Source organism: Lissotriton vulgaris, chromosome 3_1 (assembly GCF_964263255.1).
Source record: "Lissotriton vulgaris chromosome 3_1, aLisVul1.2, whole genome shotgun sequence".
Classification (NCBI taxonomy): domain Eukaryota; kingdom Metazoa; phylum Chordata; class Amphibia; order Caudata; family Salamandridae; genus Lissotriton; species Lissotriton vulgaris.
In genome coordinates this window covers 2,107,054,214-2,107,076,022 of record NC_141689.1, presented here as the reverse complement: position 1 = coordinate 2,107,076,022, position 21,809 = coordinate 2,107,054,214, and the positions used below count along the sequence as shown (strand labels likewise).

Below are 21,809 nucleotides of genomic sequence, written 5' to 3'. Positions count from 1 at the left end.
TGTTGTGCTCACCTACTCCACACTTTAAATGGCTCTGGTATTTGTGTTCATTGTGTATTGTCTTTGTCTGCCTAACACAGAACTATATACATCTCTATCCACTTAGTATTCTGGGTGTTGTGGTTGCCTGTCCACACAGCAACAAAAAATACTCATTTGTCTCGCAACATTCTGTAGTTTTCTATGCTCCATGTGTTTTCTGGGTATTGTGTTATTACGGTATCTAACTACTGTGTCTTCTGAACGTTGACCTCACATGCTGGGCACCTTGATATATGGGCACCTTGATATAACGGCCTCTGACCCATTTGTCTTCAGGATCTTTTACTTGCCTGACGTACTTTGCACTATAACTGGTTTGGCTCCCTGAACCTTCTTATGAAAGTCATGCATCACACTACAACTGGCTCAATTCCCTTTTCTGGGCGCTATATTCACCAGTTTTACACCAGACTATAACTGCCTCTCAACCCCCTGGGTTGTCATGATGTTGCACTTGCCTAACCCGCACCAGATTATAACGAGTTCTGCTTCCTTTGTCCTCTGGGTGTTGTACTTGCCTGTCCCAGACTGTGTTACAGCATACTCTGATCCTTGTGTTTTCCGAGTGTTGTGTTGAGCAGCCCCACATCGCCCTATAACCGATTCTGCTCCCTGTGTCCCCCGCAGCATCATCATGACCATCTCGTCCACACTGCTGGCCCTGCTGCTGATGCCACTCTGCCTGTGGGTGTACAGCCGTGCTTGGATCCACACCCCGCTCGTCCAGCTCCTGCCCATGGGTGCCGTCAGCCTCACCCTCTGCAGCACCCTGCTGCCCATCGGTGTGGGGGTTCTCATCCGCTATCGCTACAACAGAGCTGCTGACCTGCTTGTGAAGGTGAGTCCCAGGTAGCACGCACTGCACACACCATGAGAGCAGTGCTCTGTGAGGACATTCACCATGTTTACAGTGCAGATACTGAAGGGTTGCTGAGTGTGGTGTACCAAATAGCATATGATACATAACACTGCTGCTGTATAAGAAAAGGAACCTACCACAGTGCATACACTGAGGCCCTTTGTGAACAAGCCTACATACATAAACACACCCACATACACATGAACAGACACACACACACACACTCTCTCTCTCTGACATGTTGAGAGAAGTCATGCATACGATGCACACATTGCTGCTGCGAAGGAAAACAGACACTCTAAAAACCCATAGAGGTCTGACACATGGTTAATGCAAAAATAGCTAGCCTGCAATAAAAAAAATTCAAGTGTGATTCACATCAACGGACCATTGCTTCGCCATTTAATCAGTTGGAGCACATGATGATAAATTATATACATCTCCACCTTACTTTAAATAAATGTTTTCTCAATGATGTTAGACGAGGAAAGGACACATGTTTAAATTGAAATTCAAGCTAGACACTAACATGCAGGTGCCTAGCACTTGTTGTCGGACGAATTGGAGAAGGCCTTGAGAAGATTATACAGTGGGCGTTGATAGAAAAGCTGACTCTCACTAAGGACTTCATTACGATGCTGGTCAGACCAGCTTCCATGGTCCTATTGGAAGCAGTCGGACCACGTGCTCTCAACAGAAGTACTGGGTCCGACCACCGGATTACGATGCATGCATTTTACTCTTACCGACCGATGAAAGACCGCCGACTCCGACAGAATTTCTCTGACCGCCGAGATGGTGGTTGGAGCAAAAGAGCAGCCATAGGGCAGTACAGAAGTCTCTGACTGCTGTCTGGATTACGATGTGGGTTTCTGGTGACTTGACCGTGGCGGTCCGACCGCTGCCTCGAGTCATTGAGAACAAAGCATTTGGGGTGCCTATTCACCTGAATCCGCTTTTCTCCTGCAGTCTCCTCCGCGGATCCATTCATCCAGGTCCCCCTTACACCTGGGTAGCTGAACCCTGATGACTATGATCCAAGTAAATCCTTATGCGGTATGTATCCCAATTGATTGGACTGTGCATATTTTGCCACACTCCAGCAATGAGGTACATGATGCACAAGACATATCCCCACATATGTCATGTGTCTAATTCACATGTTTTCTATGAGTTTTGTACGTATTTGCAGCAACATATTCAGGGATATGTGCTCTGCTGTAGATGCGACTGATGCAGTAGCAGCATTTGCATCGTAATATGGCAGGGGGGAAGCTTCCCGGTGGTCGGAAAGGGCTTGCGAGAATGGCAGTCAGATGGTTGGTGCAACTGGCATCGTAATGAGGCCCTAAGTCTACTGTTCTTGCTTGGCTATAACAACTTCAAAATGAGGCTGTGCTGGCTTGAACAATCAGATTAAATGTTCAATCTACACAAAATGGAATACAAGATGGCAGGACATTTATAATATGATTCAATGAGCAATAATACATAGGCACACGTTGTACAGATGGTCCTTTCATGCCTTGGGAGGGCAGCCCTGACATAATGCCACCTTGCCTTGTAAAGCAAACATTGTGTCTGAGAACAGCATACTGAAAACAAAGCAGAGTTGGGTGGCATGAATGAATGAAATAAATGTTATAAAACGCTACAGATACCTCTGAAGAGGTGTCCAGGTGCTATAAAAATTATGTGAAGCGACGAAGACATATGGGTTTCAGCATTTTTAAAAAGCCTTCTGTATGGATTTTCTAATGGAAGGGTGTTTAAAAAGGAAACCACTCCACTATCAGAGGAACTTTACTGCTATGAATATAGATCTACTTTGAAACAAATTTTAATGTGAGGTGCATGATTCCTCTCTAGTCTGTGAGAGATGTCGTTACACTGAGGTAAACCATTGTTCAGTGACGTTAAAAGCCATTCTGTTTGGGAAGGAGGTGTACTGTGCAGGCGATACATCGCTTGTGACTGAAGCAACTCTGCTGCAAAAGAGGCAAACAGCTATAGTGTGAGGTGGACGATTTCCATATTCCCTTTAGAGTAATGTGAAAAGCTCGAATGCAAGCTCTCCTGTAAGAGACACAGGTATACTTACATGATAGTCCACTGTAAGATAGTAATACTTTATGAACGCTATATTCAGGGCCTCTGGATGTATTCAGTAATAGAGGGACGTTATATGGCAAGAATGATTAATGTGGTTAAGGATAGGCACATTTTGCATCAAAGGAAGGCACATTATACGTATACTATATAATTAAAGGGATTTAATGCAACATTTTCAGAGGCACAATACTCTGCTTTGACATTTTATACACATTGATGTAAACAAGATCCTTACACTATGGACAATTTATCGGTTTCTTACTAAAGAAAGCAACACATTCAAGAGGTCATATTCAAAACGTTATTCACCAGTAATAATAATTTTATCTTGTTTGTAAGCTCATGAATCTCATTTTAAGATTGTCTTTTCTTCTTTTCCTGTCTAAATGGTTGGTGTAAAAAAGAAAGAATCCTGCCTTTGATAGAAAAAAATTCTATTTATGCATATATTTTGTAAAAAAAAAGTTGGGCCTCTTTTATTCTGTGCATTGTAGTTATGTTTGAAAGCGTTTCCTAAGTTTTGAGCTTCTTATGTGTTCACAGTAGAGGTTCATAGGAAATAACTCTTTAAAAAAACACCCCACTGATTGGTATTGAATGCTTACTAGTAGACTTCTTTACCTTGACTCATAGTCCTCCTCATCCCAGCCCTTACAGCTTGAGGAGAGGCCCGCTTCGAGACATCCCTTCATTCATGTTCCCTCAGTCACAAACATTGTATTGCATTCTCGTTTTTGGCTTTTATGTCCTAGTGACAGCCTATCAGTACTCTCGTCCTTTACAAAACGGTACGCCAGAATCAAATGGACATATTTCATTGGAGGTGTTCACAACATTGGGACTGTGGGTTAGCACAGGACTAAAACGAGAAGGACTATGACTCACTGTAATGATTTTTAAAAGCATGCAGTGAGGTGGCGTAACAAACCTTGAGGTGGCCCCCCTGCAGGGTACGTGAAGGGGCCTCCTCTGGACTCAATCTAGAGCTCCCCAGCAGAAGTGCGGTGCTGACGGGGCCCCCTGGAGGGTGAGGGCCCCCCCACACCGCGGGGGCTGCAGGGGCCTGTGTTACGCCCCTGATGCAGTGTAGACCAAGTGTCCATCCCCAAACCTCTTGTGGGAGGTTGTTGTTGCTGTTGTTGAGTAGCCTCGTGTATTTCCTGGAACAGGCTCCTCAACTGTTCCATGTTGCTGGGATATGCCCTGACAAACCCATCTACTCAAAGTGGAAGTAGATACTTTTTACGAGCCTGGCCAGCGCATGCGCTGCTTTGCGAGGCATGCTGTATTGGAGTATGCACTGAAGCTCCGCCAACTCTCCACCCATATTTGTCATTGGCTTGTGTAATTGTCCTTCGTAAATGCTGGTTTCTGATTTGTAAATAGGCTTGTTAGTCCCTCCTTAGTACCACCTTGTTTTCATTTGAACCTCTCATGAGGACACTCCCTTTTGCATGTGTTGTTGCTCTGTAGGCTTTAATTACAGCCTTCGAGGACTATTTTGTTTAATGCTATTTGCATGTCTGCTGTTGCACGCAGGACATACACTCTCGCAACAGCTTTATTATTTTTTTACATAGCACAGCCGCCACGCTCATAGTGGCAGCCGTGCCTTTCCTTTACTTGCTGTGCCAAACGCGGGCAAATGTTTTTTTTAAACTATTTATGATTTTTTTTTTATTGTCCCATGCCACACTTACAATTTAATGTCTGTTGCACCGCTTTTCTTAGGCGAGCTGAGTCTAAGGAAAGGGGTGTGGCTGCCATTAAAGTGAAAGCACGGCATGGGGCGCTTTTACAAAAAAAACATTTGTCAACTTAACAAACAAATGTTTTTTTTTGTAAAAGCGCCACATACCGCGCATTCACTTTAATGGCCGCCATGCCCTATCTTCAGGCAAGACTCATCTAAAGAAAGCGGGGCGGTCAATATTAAAGTTAAAGCACCGCATTAGCCTTGTTACAAACTAGCATTTGTAATGCAATCGGTGTTGCATTTTTCGAAACTCACGTAAATGCGAGACCTATTGCATTGCAAATGATTGTTTTCATTTATTGGTAGAACCATAGGACACAAATAGCAAATTTGATAAACGACAATCTTTTGTTCTTTCTGAGTATTTCAAGGCTCTTTTCATATCAAGAGCCATAGTCTCAGAATTGCCAGATGTTCCTTTGAATACAGGCAACACAGTTCCTCATGATAAATGTAATTTTGTTTGCATTTTCAGTTTGAATTTCAGGTCCGGACAGAACACCATCCCATCAGGAAAGAAATCAGAGATATGGGCATTATATCACTAGGCACACAACTCACATAACATTCTAGCGGAGGTAATTGCAATTAGAAATGTAATTTTGGCTCAAAATATCTGCTGATTCCAAAAGTGCATACAGGATTTCCTGAAGGTCTCAAGTACTATACAAAGATCCCAAGGGGGGACCAGGTTAAGGCCCACCGATTTTCTAAACCTAAAACAATTTGCAGTCTAAATGCTAAAGGGATTGATTAATTTTGAAATGTCATCACAAGATTTTGGAAGACTCGGATCGCTGCCCACTGAGCCGCCAGAGTGGATGGAGCCAAATCTTTTAATACATCATGCCTTAAAATTAATAACATTGGAAGGAGATCACAAGCAGCAGGATGTACATTTTTTTCCAAACACCATTTTCCAAATATCTGCAATGAGTATAACTTTGAATGCTTCCTGGAAGCTTGAATGCCCATAGCCACCTAATTTAAACACGTATTCTGTTATAGGCCTGATCTTTCAATTTCCACATCATGAGACGTAGATGTGTTAGCTGGACCTGGGATAACATTGGATACTTTAGGGGTGGAGGGTTTAGTGGTAGATGATAAGAGCCCTGTGCAGCCATTTGACTCAATAGTGGGCATAATGAGCAAAGAGACCAAATGGAGCTACTAGAGTTTCTGTCACTCTCAACTCCTGTATCTACTTTTGGGAAAAAAAGAATTAACGTAAAGACATATAAGAGTTTCTGAGGCTAGGGAATTGACAGAACATCTACTGCCCATGCTTTTGGGCACCATGTCTTCATGCAGAACTTGGGCAGGAGAGTAATAAAGTGCAAGGCAAAAAGGTCTAAACACGGATTGCCAGATATAAAAGTTATCTGATGGAACAAAATCTGGGCTACATGAAATGACACTGAGGTCAGGATGTTTTGACTGAGGCTGTCTACATGAAAACTGCTCTACCACTGAATGTACATGGCTCTCAGGAAATTCAAATGCTTTCCCAACCAATACTACACACTGTGCTATGCTGTGTAGTTATTTGTTCCTCCTTGGGAGGTGATATAACTTTTCACCACTTGATTGTCTGTAACAATTACCACATTCTTGCCCTGCAACTGGAAAGGACGCCCACAGCGTGTTCCATATTGCTGACAACTTCTTCCAGTTGGAGGAACGAAATATCTCTGTCTGGGACCAAGTATTCTTCATTTCGATTCCTTGCAGAGTTGCTCTGCACCATCACAAACTTGCATCTGTTGTTAAGAATATGAGGACTGGGAACCGTAAAGGATCACCTTTATTTAATTTGCTTTGTACTAGCCACCACTGTAGGGCCTGGACTATGTGCTGTGTCAGAGGAATCTTCTGCTTGTATTCTTCTGTTTCTGGGAACCAATGATCTTACACATGATTTATCAGAGGTTTTAAAAGGTGACAAGCCCATAGTATCGCTGCTGTTGTTGCAGCCTTCAGTCCACGGACCCTCAACCAAGTCTTGGCCGATACTCTCTGTAAGAAGGGAAGATCTGATGGTTGAGCTTGCAAAGCTGTAACCCTTGACTCTGGAAGATGGACATAAATGGTCTATGTTTTGAAGACCACTCCATGAGGAGTCTGAGTTAAGCAGGAAGGAGTTGAGATTTGTGGGCATTCTAAATGAACCTGAGATCTTCCATGCCTTTGCATACTTTCTTCACCTTTTCTGCTGCTTTTAAACAAGAAGAAGCAGACCTCAAACTATCGTCAAGGTACCGAAATAACTCATTACTGAACACATTCTAACTGTAAGGCTGCAGCAACAGGAGCAAGTACCTGTGTAAAGACTCTTGGGGAGGATGAAAGTCAAAAAGTGAAAATGAAAATGCTGATCTATTGCAAATCGTAGGTAACATTGATGGTTTTGATGAATTGTTGTACAAAAGTAGGTATCTTATAAGTCCAGTGAAGCCGGGAAGTCCCCTTGGAAATTAGCGGTATCACAGTCTGAAGAGAGATCATTCTGAATGGCCTGTAGATGACAACTTTGTTCAAAGTCTTTAGATCTAACACTGGACAGAATTTCCTATTTGGGTTTGGAACCAGGAATAAAATGGAATAAAGTCCTTGACCCTTCTGACTTTGGGGTACAGATATCACTGCTCCCTTCTGGACGAGAGACTGAATTCGTTCTACGATTGCTTTTGATATCCCCCTGTGGAAGAGGCGCAGCTCAAAAAAGAGACTTTGGCAGAGTCTATTTGATTTCTTTAAAATAGGTCTCTTTGATAACAGACAGGATACATTTGTCTTGAACTAAACAGCGTGATTGTCTTTTAAAATGTTGTAGCCTTCCCCCTACTTCCTGGACCATATAGTAACGAATTTGGTTGTTAGTCTTGAGCCTGACTTGGTTGCTGTCAGGACTTTTTTTTAATTGCAAAGTCCCTCGGGCCCTGCCACTAAAGGAATGTCAGCTTTATTTAGATGTTTGCATGAAAGACATTATCCCTGCCAAAATGCTGAAAGGTTGTACAATCATCCCTTTCGCAGATTAATGTAATATCTTGTTCAATTGGGGCCAAAAAGCTTAAGCCTGAGGAAGTGGAGATAATGAATTGAAGCTCTTTGCCCAACATCTAATTTCAACAGCTTCATCCACAGTGTTCATCTTCCTGCCACTGCATATGCTACTGCTTTCATGGCTGACTACAACATATTAAAGGACCTTTTGTGGAGGAAACTGGACCAACAGCTCCATATGCCCTAGATTGGGATTTGGATCTCCATTCTCATGCAGTTGAATAAAGATTGGATTGGAAGCCTTTCAACAGTACTTGAGTTGCATAAGTACTTGTTCTTATATCTACAGTTGAGGCTGCAAAAGCACTTTCTATTTTTCTAACCACCACATTAGGTAATGTTGAATTTTCCGAAAATAGAGAAGAGATGGAAACCATTGCAGACAGAATCAAACTCATGTTCACAGCGTGAGGAAATTCCTCCTCAAACTTTTCTAAGGGTTCTCTGTTATAAAGGAATCTAGAGATGCCTGTCTTATCAATATCTTTCAATTACTTTAGCAAGATATTTTGGATCATATCATGTAAAGGTGGGTCAAACACTGCAGGGCCGCTGTACTGTGCATAAACCTGATCGTCTTCTTGGGATTTTGTTTTTAACCCCATAAATATGTGACAAAAGTTCTTGTAAATATGCACCTTGCATATTCTTCGCTTTAGGACCACTATCTGGACCATCATCCACATCTTGGGCCAGACATTGTTTGTGGCTCATTTAGGGCGTCGTTAATTATGAGCTCCAAATCGGTCTTCGAAAGAGTCAATGCCTTCCCTCCTTCTGTTTCAGTGGCTGCATGGTGTCTCTTTTCTGCCCTCCATTATTCTCAGAAGAAAAAGAGGTGCAGAGCTTCCGCTTATGTAGTTTGCTTGGTAGTAAACTCACATCTCGCACGATGAGAGTTTATACTAGGTAGCACTGTGCTTGCCTTCCTTCTTGTGCATACACCAACGTGCACTGCCAGGAGAGGGGAATGCCGATGAGGGTGGCTTCCTCATGCTATGCTTCTAAAACAAACCAGCCCTCCTCCTCAGCCCAGCACATGATCATGGACAGTATCCTGGAGCAAAGAACTCTTTCTTCGCCAAACCACAAAGATGAACCACTGGCGTAAGTAACAATAAGTATGAAAATAACACAGCGTGGATTTACTTATATCACTGTTGGAGACAGAAAGCTATCAGGCCTTTATGGTAGGGAGCAAGGTACTTATAGCCCGTCATTAGGATTTAAAATTAAGCAAGAGTGTACAATACAACATTTGTGACTTGGTATAGACAGACATCTGCGTCCAGGGCTGGCCTCTCCTCAAGCAGTAATGGCAGATAGTGGATTGTGTGGCAAGTGCAGCAAGTCCATATTTATGTTGAAATGCAGGCACCACCTAATCCCATAATTTCGGTTACCCTGGCTAGACTGTTTAGAAGCTATCTCAGCTGTGAGGGAAGGTTCTTGCCTCATACCTATTTAGTTTTTAGTTCAAACCTGGCCAGCGCATGCGCTTTTCTGCAAGGCATGTTGTTCCTGGAATATAGGCATTAAGCACCGCCTATGTTTTCAATTGGCTTCTCTTACTGTCCTTTGTAAATGCTCGTTTTTGATTGGTGGATAGATGTACTAGTCTCTCCTTTTGGGATTTCGTATCCTTCCATGACGACTGCCACTGTTACATGTGCTTATACACGTCACATTATTTCCCAAACTTCAAGAGCACTCTTTTTTTGGTTGCCCTCCCTTTGCTCATGTTCCTGCCATGAAACTTCAGCGGCCACTTCATTTTTCAGCTTGGGAGTCACTTAATCTTTTAATCTCCCCATGCTGTTCCCCACACCAGTGCATGCCCGCCTGCCCCCATCCCCCTCCCCCTCCCCCTCAATGGTCGCTGCTTTTTTCTGACTGATGGCTAAAATGTGGGTTCTTGTTTGTGTACAAGTGACACCTAGCAATTCCAGCACGGCACAGCAGGGCACACCACTTTATATTTGAAAGTAGAAATAATTTTCATTATACCACAGTGTTTTTGAAATGATTGATGATGATTAATGTAGTTGGTGAAATAATAAATGTTTAATTTTCTTGTTGCCCCCTTTTCTTAGCCTTATTTGGTTTTGTGTTTAAATATAGCCTTTTCCCAGCACAGAGGGATTTTTTAAATCACTCGAGCTGCAATTCAAGGCAGCACAGGATCAATGAATCAATCAATCAAGAAATTTGTAAAGCGCACTACTCACCCATGAGAGTCTCAAGGCACTGGGGGGTGCTGCTACTGCTCGAAAAGCCAGGTCTTGAGTAGCCTCCTGAAGGTCAGTAGGTCCTGGGTCTGCTGTAGGAAGATGGGGAGGGTATTACAGGTCTTGGCGGCGAGATGGGAGAACGATCTGCCGTCGGTGGTGGCTCTTCGGATGCAGAGGACGATGGCGAGGTCGGCAGAGCGGAGCTGGCGGTTTGGGGTGTAAAAGGTGAGATGCCTGTTGAGGTATGTTGGTCCGGTGTTGTGGAGTGCCTTGTGTGCGTGGATGAGGAGCTTGAAGGTGATCCTCTTGTTGACTGGAAGCCAGTGCAGGTCTCTCAGGAGGGGTGTGATGTGACTGTGGTGGGGGATGTCGAGGATCAGTCGTACAGAGGCATTCTGTATGCATTGTAGATGTTTCAGGAGTTTGATCGAGGCTCCTGCGTAGAGGGCGTTTCCGTAGTCCAGCCTGCTGCTCACTAGGGCCTGGGTGACTGTTCTTCTTGTTTCGGTGGGGATCCACCTGTAGATCTTGCGGAGCATGTCGAGGGTGTTGAAGCAGGAGGATGAGACGGCGTTGATTTGCTTGGTCATGGAGAGTATTGAGTCGAGGATGAACCCCAAGTTGCGTGCGTGGTCGGTGGGTGTCGGTGCTGCTCTCAGTGCGGTCGGCCACCAGGAGTCGTCTCAGGCTGAGGGGGTGGGGCCGAGGTGGGGACCTCCGTTTTGTCCGAATTCAGCTTCAGACGGCTGTTCTTCATCCACTCGACTTCAGCTTTCATTCCTTCGTGGAGGTTGGTTTTGGCGGTGAGGGGGTCCTTGGTGAGGGAGAGGATCAGCTGGGTGTCGTTGGCATAAGAGATGATGTTGAGGTCGTGCTGACGGGCGACATGGGTGAGTGGGGTCATATAGATGTTGAACAATGTTGGGCTGAGGGATGATCCTTGGGGTACGCCACAGATGATCTCGGAGGCTTTGGAACAGAAAGGGGGGATGCTGACGCTCTGGGTTCTGCCGGTGAGGAAGGAGGTGGTCCAGTCCAGAGCCTTGTCTCGGATCCCTGCATTGTGGAGGTGAGTGCTGTCTATTGACAGTTTTTTCAATGATCTTCGCTGGGAACGGGAGCAGGGAGATGGGCCAGAAGTTCTTGAGGTCCCTCGGATCCTCCTTGGGCTTCTTGAGTAAGGCGTTGATCTCTGCGTGCTTCCAGCTCTCCGGGAAGGTCACGGTCTCGAAGGAGATGTTGATGGCCTTGTGGAGTTGGGGTGCAATGGTGGCGCTAGCTTTGTTGAAGATGTCATGCGGGCATGGGTCTGACGGAGAGCCGGAGTGGATGGTGTTCATGATTTTGAAGGTGTCGACGTGGCTTATGTTGGTCCAGGTGAGCACGGGGTTAGTGTGGGTGGAGTTCGAGGGGTCTGAGGTGTCAGTGGCTGTCGGGTGGTCAGGTTGTTGAAGCTGTTGTGGATGTCTGTGATCTTGCGATGGAAGAAGGTGGCAAGGGAGTCACACAGGTCTTGTGTTGGTGGGATGTCGTTGGAGTTGGAGCTGGGGTTGGAGTGTTTCTTCACGATGTTGAAGAGCTCTTTGTTGTTGTGTGCATTGTTGTCAAGGCGATCCTTGAAGGAGGACCTTTTGGTGGATCTGATGAGGCGATGGTGTCGGCGGATGGCGTTCTTGTGGGCTGCGTAGCTGTCTGGTGTCTGTTCGCGGTTCCATTTCTTCTCTAGTTTACGGCAGGTTTGCTTGGAGGCCTGGAGGTCCGCGGTGAACCAGCTGACTTTATTGTTAGCATGTCTGCTGGAGGGTTGCTTGATCGGGGTGAGAGTGTTGGCGCAGTCGTCGATCCAGCGCCTGAGGATGCGTGCGGTGGTGTTGGAGACGGTGGGTTCGGCTGGTGGACTTCGGGCGAGGGTGGTATTCAGCTGGTCTTCGGTGATTTTGCTCCAGCTGCGGCGGGGGATCTGTTGAGTGTGGTGGGTTTTCGGAAGGTGAAGTGGATGCATCGATGGTCGGCCCAGTGGAGTTCGGTGGTGTGGCTGAAGGAGACGTGGGGGCTAGCGGAGAAGATGGGGTCAAGCGTGTGGCCAGCGGAGTGGGTGGGTGTTGTAACGAGCTGTCTGAGACCAAGGTTGGCGAGGTTGTCAATCAGGGTGTTGGAGTTGGTGTTGTTGTTGTTCTCAGAAAGAACAGTGACCTGCTTCATAGTTTACATCGGAAATCTATTACAATGCGATCGGGTTCATTGGCTCGGAAGTGCTGTGACATCACCCCACACTACTGTGAAATCAAAGGCTCGCTGGCAAGTTCTCTTTTTCCTAAAGATTTGTGGTTTCGAGAGGATAGTGTTAGCGCTTCTTGAGGCTCTACCCCCGCAGGATCATTAAAGATTTTGCACTAGGTACCAGGGAGTTTTAAAGTGGAGGGCTTTTTGTTCCAGAACGGCAATCTTTAACTGGATTTGAGCTTCATAGGGCAACCATTTAAGAGATTTTAGGACTGGGGATATGTGCACATTTCGTTTGGTCCCTGTAACCAGTCTGGCAGCAGCATTCAGTGATGCCCTTAGTGGAGCCATGGTGTATTTGGGAAGGCCACAGAGCCTAGTGCTGCCATTGTCTAATCTCGGTAAGACGTGCGCTTGAACCACTTGCTTGAAATCAGTTTGTGGAAGGAATGGTTTGATATTTCTAAGTGTCCTCATCAAGTGATTTGTTCCTCTACACACATTGCTGATATGATTATTCATGTTCAGGTGCTTGTCCAGGGTGATTCCGAGAGATTTGGCTGAGTCTATAATGAGAGGGGTGCAGTTGAAAGCTGTGAGGTGATTCAACCAAAGGTCTAGCTTGGGGATATAGTTCAGAGGAGAGATGAGAAGAAATTCAGTTTTGGAGGTTCTTCTTTATAAACATATAATGTTGGCAATTCTACATCGTCAAGGAATGTTAGAGGTTCGCTTTTAGTTTGTACAATTACCAACCAGTGTAACAAATCTGGCTCATCTCCTGCCGTAGGATGGTTTTTCTTTCAATGAGATAGTTCAGGAGGGAGGGCAGTCCGTTCAATCAGAGTGGGGTAGCAGCAGTAGCCAGCCATTTTAATTTTGATGTGTCCGAGGCACCTCATCTAACAGTATCTAGCTATCCTGAGTAACCATGTGGACTGGTGAGGTTGACCATTTGTGTCAATCTGCATTTTCATTGCAATGTTTCATTGCTATTGTCATTCTGCATGCCATCTCTGGGGGCGGTGCCACCTATGTCTGCTGTAGTTTTTTCTGCTTTTGTTCGCCAGGATCTACCTGCTGCCACTGCTGCTTCAATCTCAGTATTTATCTGTGTGGCTGATGCTTCTCAAGTCTTCTGTATCCAGATCTGAGCCCTTACCAGTTCATGAATGGTGGTCTCTCTCCTGTGTTTGTAACGTCATGCTCCACTGCCCAGTTCTCTGCCAACTCCTGTGCCTTGAGGTTAGTAAAGAATTGTGGGATGCCCGTCAAGGATTTTCAAGTGGCCAAGAACAAGATTATAATATTGATGATTAAAGTCTCTGTAGTTAAGTAAGCAAAGTTATCTTCTTTGTGAATGTTTCTTCCTGTGTAGTGTCCAAGTATTTGGCTGAGACAAGAGAGGCTGCAACTGTTATCTTTTATTGGTGCTAATCACAGTACCTTTATTTGTAGGCACAGCCTGTCTCCACTAAAGTAATAGTTTGGGTGCCATTTTTCAAATATCAGTTTTTCCTGGTATTTTCCCCTAGAGTATGCTTCCAAGTGAGTATGTTCTCCTTTGGTGCATCATTCGACTGGGTATTTAATGGACCTTCACTAGAAATGTGCCGCTTTCTGGGGGTAGGGGTGATACCAGCTTCTTGTTAATAGGTCAGGTACCAACAATAAATACAAGTGTTTCACTTTGTATCAGACCTCTTGTGGTCAAGGAATTCTGGTTTCTTTTTGCCTTTGTGAGGTTGATTGACCCGGCTATGAAAAGTCTATGTATATGGAAAATGCTACTTACCAGTATGCATCTGTTCTTGGCATGTAGAGCTGCAGAGTTACACACGATGCATAGATGGCCACCTAGTGTTGGACCCGGATGTTTGCAGTTTGTTTTGTTGTAGAAAAGTCTTTCGGAGTCACGGGATGGGTGACTACTCCTTAGGATGATACTTCGCATGGGCATCGGCTCCATCCCAGATTTTTTTCATCATTAGGGAAGTGATGTAGCTGTACAAGAAGTAGTGATGTCCATGTGATTTGTATCTAATTAAGATAATACTGGAACAGATAACGGTAGCCGGGGAGGCGGGTGGGCATGTGTAACTCTGCAGCTCTCCATTCCAAAAACAGATGCATACTGGTAAGTAGCATTTTCTGTTCGAGGCATATGAGCTGCAGATTACACACTATGTATAGATTGTATAGCAGTACCCACACCTAGCGGCGACCACCCGTATCTGTTGCAGTTGTTTGAAACAGTGTTTTTAATACATCCTGGCCCACAGTGGCTTGCACATCTACACAATAATGTTTTGTGAAGGTGTGCGGTGTAAGCCATGTAGCTGCTCTGCATATGTCATCTAAGGGGATATTCCATAAGAATGCCATTGAAGCCCCTATCTTTCTTGTTGAGTGGGCTTTTGGAGGAATTGTTAACGTGCGTTTTGCTTTTTGGTAACAAATTTGTATGCATTTAACTATCCATCTGGCGATCCCTGATTTTGATATAGGGTTGCCTTTATGTGGCGGCGAGAAAGACAAAAAAAGTTGTTTTGTTTTACGAAACGATTGTGTCCTTTCAATATAGTACAGCAGAGCTCTTTTAACGTCTACGGTGTGTAGAGCTCTTTCTGCGACTGTTTGAGGCTGCGAGAAGAATACAGGCAGCTCAACAGATTGATTTAGATGGAATGGTGAATTGACTTTAGGCAAGAGTTTTGGATTAGTACGAAGAACCACTTTGTTATGATGCATTTGCAAAAAGGGTTCTTGAATGGTAAATGCTTGTAGTTCACTAACCCTTCTAAGTGATTGCTACCAGGAAAGCTGCTTTCCAAGTTAGGAATTGCAATTCACATTTATGTAATGGTTCAAATGGAGGACCCATTAAACTTGTGAGAACAATGTTCAGGTTCCACACTGGTGCTGGTGGCATTCTGGGAGGAATTATTCTTTTGAGTCCTTCCATGAAAGCTTTAATAGCTGGTACTCTAAAAAGAGACAGATGTTGTCTGTTTTGTAAGTATGCTGCAACGGCAGCAAGGTGCAGTCTGATAGACGTATAGGCTAAGTTACATTTTTGAAGGTATAATAGATATCCTATGATGTGTTGGATAGACATGTCTAAGGGATCTATTTGGTTGTTTTGGCAGTATATGACAAAGCGTTTCCACTTAGCAGCATAAAATGCTCTGGTAGTGGGATGTCTAGCTTCTTTAATGATGTTCATGCATTCTGGGGGAAGGTTGAGGTAACTAAATTCTATGACCTCAGGAGCCAGATCGCTAGGTTGAGCTGAGCTGGGTCCGGGTGTCTGATCTCTCCATGGTTCTGCGTTAGTTGGCGTGGAGATAGATTTAGTTTTTGATGTGGCACCACAGACATTTGCAGCAGCGAGGTGTACCATGGTTGTCTGGCCCAAGTTGGAGAGACTAGAATGAGTGTCAGGGAATGTTGTTGTAGTTTGCGCACCACTAACGGAAGTAGTGGGAGAGGAGGAAAAGCGTAAGCAAATAGTCTTGACCAGTCAATCCATATCGCATTGCCCTTGGACAATGGGTGTGGGCATCTGGCGGCAAAGTTTGGGCATTTTGAGTTTTCGTGGGTGGCAAAGAGGTCTATCTGAGGTTGTTCCCACTTTTGGAAGAACAGATGAAGAACTTGCGGACGAAGTTCCCACTCGTGGATCTGCTGTGTTTGTCGACTTAGCAGATGTGCGATAGTGTTTTGTACTCCTGGGACGTGTTGGGCTAAGAGGAAGATTTTTAGTGGTATAGCCCATCTCCATATCTGCTGTGCTAACTGAGAGAGCTGCAGAGAGTGTGTCCCCCCTTGTTTGTTTATGTAGTACATAGCTGTCATATTGTCTGTGCGGACTAAGACAGCTTTGCCTGACACTTGGGTTTGAAATGCTTTCAGAGCTAGAAACACAGCTAGCAACTCCAACTGATTGATATGGAGTAACTTTTGTTGCGGTGTCCACCTGCCCTGCATGGTGTGATGCAGTAGATGGGCTCCCCAGCCGGAGAGCGATACGTCCGCTGTCACGACTATTTGGGGAACTGGCTCTAGAAACGGTCGTCCCTTGGAAAGGTTTTTGGTGTTCCACCATTGCAGAGAACGATGAGTCCAACCGTTTGTTAAGTGACCTTGAGCCTGATTCCATTGGCGTGCTAGGCACTCCTGAAGTGGACGCATTTGCAATCTTGCGTGAGGTACTACGGATATGCAAGATGCCATCATTCCAATGAGTTGCATGAACACTTGAGCTGGTAGCGAGCGTTGTGGTTGAATTTTGTTAGGAGATTTTCTACACGTGTTACCCTGGCTGGAGAGGGATAAGCTAGTGTTAATTGGGTGTTTATTGTAGCGCCAGGATACTGTTGTATGTGCGAGGGGTGCAGATGTGACTTGACGTGATTTACTGTGAATCCCAAGTTGTGAAGTAGTTGAATAGTAACTTGAGTGTTTTGCACACACTGTCTGTATGAGCTGGCTTTTATGAGCCAGTCGTCCAGATGTGGGAAGACGTGAATGTGCTGTCTTCTTAGATGTGCTGCTACTACTGCTAGGCATTTGGTAAACACCCTTGGCGCTGTTGTGACCCCGAACGGGAGCACTTTGAACTGGTAGTGTTGTCCGTCTAGCACAAATCTGAGATATTTTCTGTGTGCTGCGTGGATGGGAATATGGAAGGAGGCGTCCTTGAGATCTAGAGGGACAAGGAAGCCGTTTACTACCAGTAATGGGAGGACCTGTTGTATTGTGACCATATGAAAATTATCTGACTGTATGTAAAGGTTTAGAGGTCTGAGGTCTAGGGTGGGTCTTAGAGATCCGTCCTTCTTTGGTATTAGGAAATATAGGGAATATACTCCTCTGTTTTTCTGATGCTCTGGAACTATTTCTATTGCATTTTTCTGCAGGAGAGATATTACCTCCTGTCTGAGCAATGCTAAGTGTTCCTGTGACAATCGACGTTGCTTGGGAGGCATGTTTGGGGGGTTAGAAGTTAGTTCCAGACAATAACCTGATTGAATTATTTGGAGCACCCACCTGTCTGTTGTGATGTTTTCCCAGACTGGCAGGTACTGTTGAAGTCTTCCCCCGACAGGAGTGGAATGAGGCGGGGGAAGGGAAAGGGAGTCATTGGGCAGGGGTAGGGACAGAGAGTGAGTTGTTATTTTTGCCTCTGCCTTTGTTATTGTTACCCCTGTACCCACCCCTTTGATAGCCTAGCCTTTACTGTAGGTAGACTGTGTAGGGGCTTTGTACGAGTAGTAGCGGTGTCTGAAGTGTATCCCTTGGTGGCACCTCGATAGTTTGAGCGACAAAATGAACATCTGGGAGCTTGCGACTGCAGGTCTCCCATAGATTTGGCGGTGTCTGTATCTTTCTTCATTTTCTCTAATGATACATCTACCTCGGGTCCAAATAGGTCTTGTTCGTCAAAGGGTTGGTTAAGAATGGCGTTTTGTACCTCAGGTTTGAACCCTGATATGCCCAGCCAGGCGTGTCTGAGTAGCAGGACGCTGGTGTTAACTGCTCTAGAGGCCGTGTCTGCTGCATCAAGGGCACACCTAATAGAGGTGTTTGTGATGTTCTTACCCTCCTGGATGAGCTCGTTTGCTCTATCCTTGTACTTGTCAGGGAGGTGTCTCATAAGTGACTCAAGCTCATCGTAATGTGCCCTGTCATATCTGGCTAACAGTGCATGTGTATTGGCGATATGCCACATGTTTGCTGCTTGGGACGCTGTTCTTTTGCCTGATGCATCAAGTAGCTTAGACTCCTTGTCTGGTGATGCAGCCTCACCGGATGTTTGTGAGTTTGATCTCTTGCGTGCGTTGGAAACTACATGTGAGTCTAGTGGTACTGGGCCTTTAATATATGCTGGGTCTGATGGGGCAGCTTTATATTTTTTCTCTATCCGAGGGTTAATGACCCGAGTTCTGACTGGGTCTTTGAAGACTTCAGGAGCATGATTAATCAGTCCTTTGAGCATGGGCAAGATGGATGAAGATCTTTGTGCATTATCGAATGTATCCATCAGGAAGTCTTCCTCAACAGGGTCTGTATAAATATCTACCCCATGATAATGTGCAGCCCTGTGAATGAATTCATTAAACCCTATAGTGTCGTCTAGTGGGGAAGACCTTGAACGGTATATGTCATCCTGAGGGACATTTGGGACATCTGGGGTGGTATAATTGTCCCACGGGTCTGGGGATCCTGTGGGCGTTGTTGGATCAGGCGTGTTACCCCCCATATCGTCAGAGCTATCATCCCTTTGTGGTGTGATAGGGGATGCTGGAGAATACTGTGGTGGTGGTGATGGTACAGGCGAGGGAGAAGGGGAAGGCGGTCTTAAGGGAGAGGTAGCCATGTCCTTCTTCTTTGAATGTGGAGCTGGAGCTGGTGTGTCCAGTGGTGCATTTTTGGAGCCAAAACTAAGTGTCCAGTGACTTGGTCCTTCGCCAGAGTCTTTTGAGCAGGGTCTGGGCAGGATAAATCCACAGCAGGGGGTTGGTCTTTTGGTGAGGAAGGAGTCTTGTTCACCGAGATAGCCAGTTTTGGTTTCTTGACAATGTCTTTCACTGGGGAGGCAGCCCTCTTTTTCAGCTCCGAAGCTTTTTTCGGTTCCGAGTGTTTCGGTTCCGGCACGGTTTTTGGATCCGATGATCTTTTCGGATCCGATGATTTTTTTCGGTTCCGGTGGTGTCTTGGAATCCGAAGCGGGCTTGCTTGGTTCCAGTCTGGGTTTCGGTGCCGAAGGAGTAGTGGTGTGCTTCGGCGCCGATGGCTTGGCTGTCGAGGCCGTTGTCTTTTTCGGTGCCGGTGTGTGTGCGCCGGCACAGTGAGAAGGTCGACACGAGCTCGAGTCGCCGGAAGGCTTGGTTAGCTTCTTAGCCCGGCCCGAAGGTGGGGCAATAGAAGCAGTTTGCCGGTGTCCACCCGAGCTGGAGGGCGAGGGTGTGACCAGGGCCTTCTGTGTCGAGGAGGGGTCGGGGTCGACGGTCTTACTTACGACCCGCTGCGCTGGAGTGATGTCCTCGACATCGGAATCTTCTGCATCGGAGCTGCTGTCGACATCGTGCTGTTCTGGGGCGTTGTCGCCTTCCTCGAAGATGTAGTCCGGAATCGGAGGTGAAGATCTTTGAGCCATTGTTCTCCTTGCTCTTCGGTCCCAGATAGTCTTTTGGAGCGGAAAGAGGCACAGGCGGAACAGTCTTTCGCCTCGTGCTATGGAGAGAGACTGAGCTTACACACCTCATGCAGGTCGGTGTGGGGAAACTTCGACCCACATTGAGAACACTTCTTAAATGGCGTCCTTTCCATGAGCTGGAGTTGAGGCCTAGGTAGGCCCGCAGGCCGTCGACGACGACCGGAATCGAGATCCTCGATGTGTGAAGATTAGCGTTGACTGGAAAGCGTTCAAAACTAAGTTTTGTAGTTTGGTGAGGATTGCGCGCCGAAGGAAATCGGTTCCAACACGGAGCGCTGGAAACACATCCGAGCCCGGTGGCGGAAAAAAACAATCTGGGGATGGAGCCGATGCCCATGCGCAGTATCATCCTAAGGAGGAGTCACCTATCCCGTGACTCCGAAAGACTTTTCTACAACAAAACAAACTGCAAACATCCGGGTCCAACACTAGGTGGCCATCTATGCATAGTGTGTAATCTGCAGCTCATATGCCTCGAACATATATATATTAAAACACATAATAATCACATAACTAAAAAGAAATACTTTTGATTAGCAATGTATATTAAATATACTTTTAAAAATGTAATCCAATACGCAAACAGATAGAGGGTGAGGTGTTAACAAGGGTGTACCTTTTCCGCCATAAACAGAGGAGAAGATGCACCTTCCTTGAACATGGTTTTCAGCATCCTCTCGATGTATTGGGGCATACCTCCGGTGTTTGCCAATTTCGGCAGACCGAAATTATGGAGGTTGCACCATTATGACCGCGCCCCAAAATCCTAATTTTTCTGACGACTAACTCCAAACTGTTTCTCTAGGCACTGCATTTTCTTCTTTTTTTCTATGTTTTTATTTTCCGTCTCAGAGACTCTGCCATATCTAGTCATTCGCTAAGCTTGTCCACCCTTTCCTTTATTTCGCTCATTCAATCAGACATGGGGTCAAACTTTTAATCAATAGTTTGGAAGATTTTCTTCATGTCAAGAAGAAGCGCATTGATGTCATCTTTTTCGAGTTCTCCCTCCTACTTCTTTCGCAGGGACCTGGCAGTCGTTCCTCAGAGTGGTTTTCAGATTGTTTCATCCTTCAAGTGTCAACTTGGGCTGTTTATTGTCCGCTTTGACCAATTTGCATTGTTTCTGTGTAGTCTTCTTAGCGCTTAGTGTTCATAAAGTGCCCAAAATACAGCGTTGTTTGTCCAGGTCTCCCATTGTTCATTATTTATGTTTTGTTTTAATCAACAGGTGATTGGCACCCGAAATCCCATGCAAAGGGCCCATTAATTGCATGGAGACCCGGGCCCGCACAATGCTACACTCCCACAACCTGTCTTCCATGCTTAAACTCTGGGGAAGACAAAAGTAAGGATGGGCCCCTTTGAGCCACCTCCGCGGGGGCCACACGGATTTCTTAGCTTAGAGCGGGCCAATCACATCCAGCGCGACCCACTGAACCCGGGGCGGGCCGTTCTCCTAGGCCCCAAATAGGGCTGGTCGCCTGCAGCACCACGGGCGCCATCTGACCCAAAGCCCGCCTCCAGGCCCCATGGCTCTCCGCTCACTGCGCGGGTGCCCACCTCTGCCACTGAGTCCTCGGTGCACACGCCTTTTTGCTGTCCGTACTCAATTTGATCTGCTGCAGTCCAGATCATCTGCCACACTGCCCTAGCAGTCAGTCTGCTCCTGTCATTTTACCACCACACTGCGCCAAGGTGTTCCAACTGCACTATCTCTGGCCTGAAATCGTAAAACCACCTATACCAGTGTAAACTGACTCAATCTCTGACTCTCTGCTCCAGAGCCCATAACAAATTGGACATCAAAAGGAAGTTACATTTTTCCAAAATCGGATAAGTAGCTGAACTGTTTACTAAATCAGAGCTCGGTAGTTGTGGCTTACTGTCTTGGGCACAAGAGGGGGGTCAATACCATCCCCCTTAAACTACAACTAGATAGATCATCTGGATCTTGAGGGAGCCTGCACACCAGTGATATCTAGAAATCACATCTCACCAGGACTGAACCTCTCCTTGGTCTCTCTCTCCCCAGACTGGGCCGAACTCTGGGTTTTCTGTGTGAAGCCTTGCTACTGTAACCTCAGGATAAATGGAGAGCTTACCTACATGAGCAAGAAGCTGGCTTGACCCTGCCAAGAGCAGCTGATATGATGCCAGGAAGAACTGCATTAGGAGCAGGAGACAGAAAAAATCTGCATGGAGGACAGTTCAACAGGCTAAGATCTTGCTGAGCCTCCAGCCTAGCCACTTGCTAAGGGTGGTATCTAAGGTTAAACTAGTTCAAGAACTTAG

General features: G+C 45.8%; 1 protein-coding gene across 1 annotated transcript in view; it reads left to right on the top strand.

Moving 5' to 3' along the window:
- SLC10A4 (solute carrier family 10 member 4) overlaps positions 1-21,809 on the top strand; it is a 130,618-nt gene that overhangs the window by 18,377 nt on the left and 90,432 nt on the right. Inside the window, exon 2 of the mRNA XM_086962674.1 lies at positions 670-880. Coding sequence (XP_086818800.1) covers positions 670-880 — 211 coding nt within the window. The remainder of the gene's footprint in view (positions 1-669; positions 881-21,809) is intronic.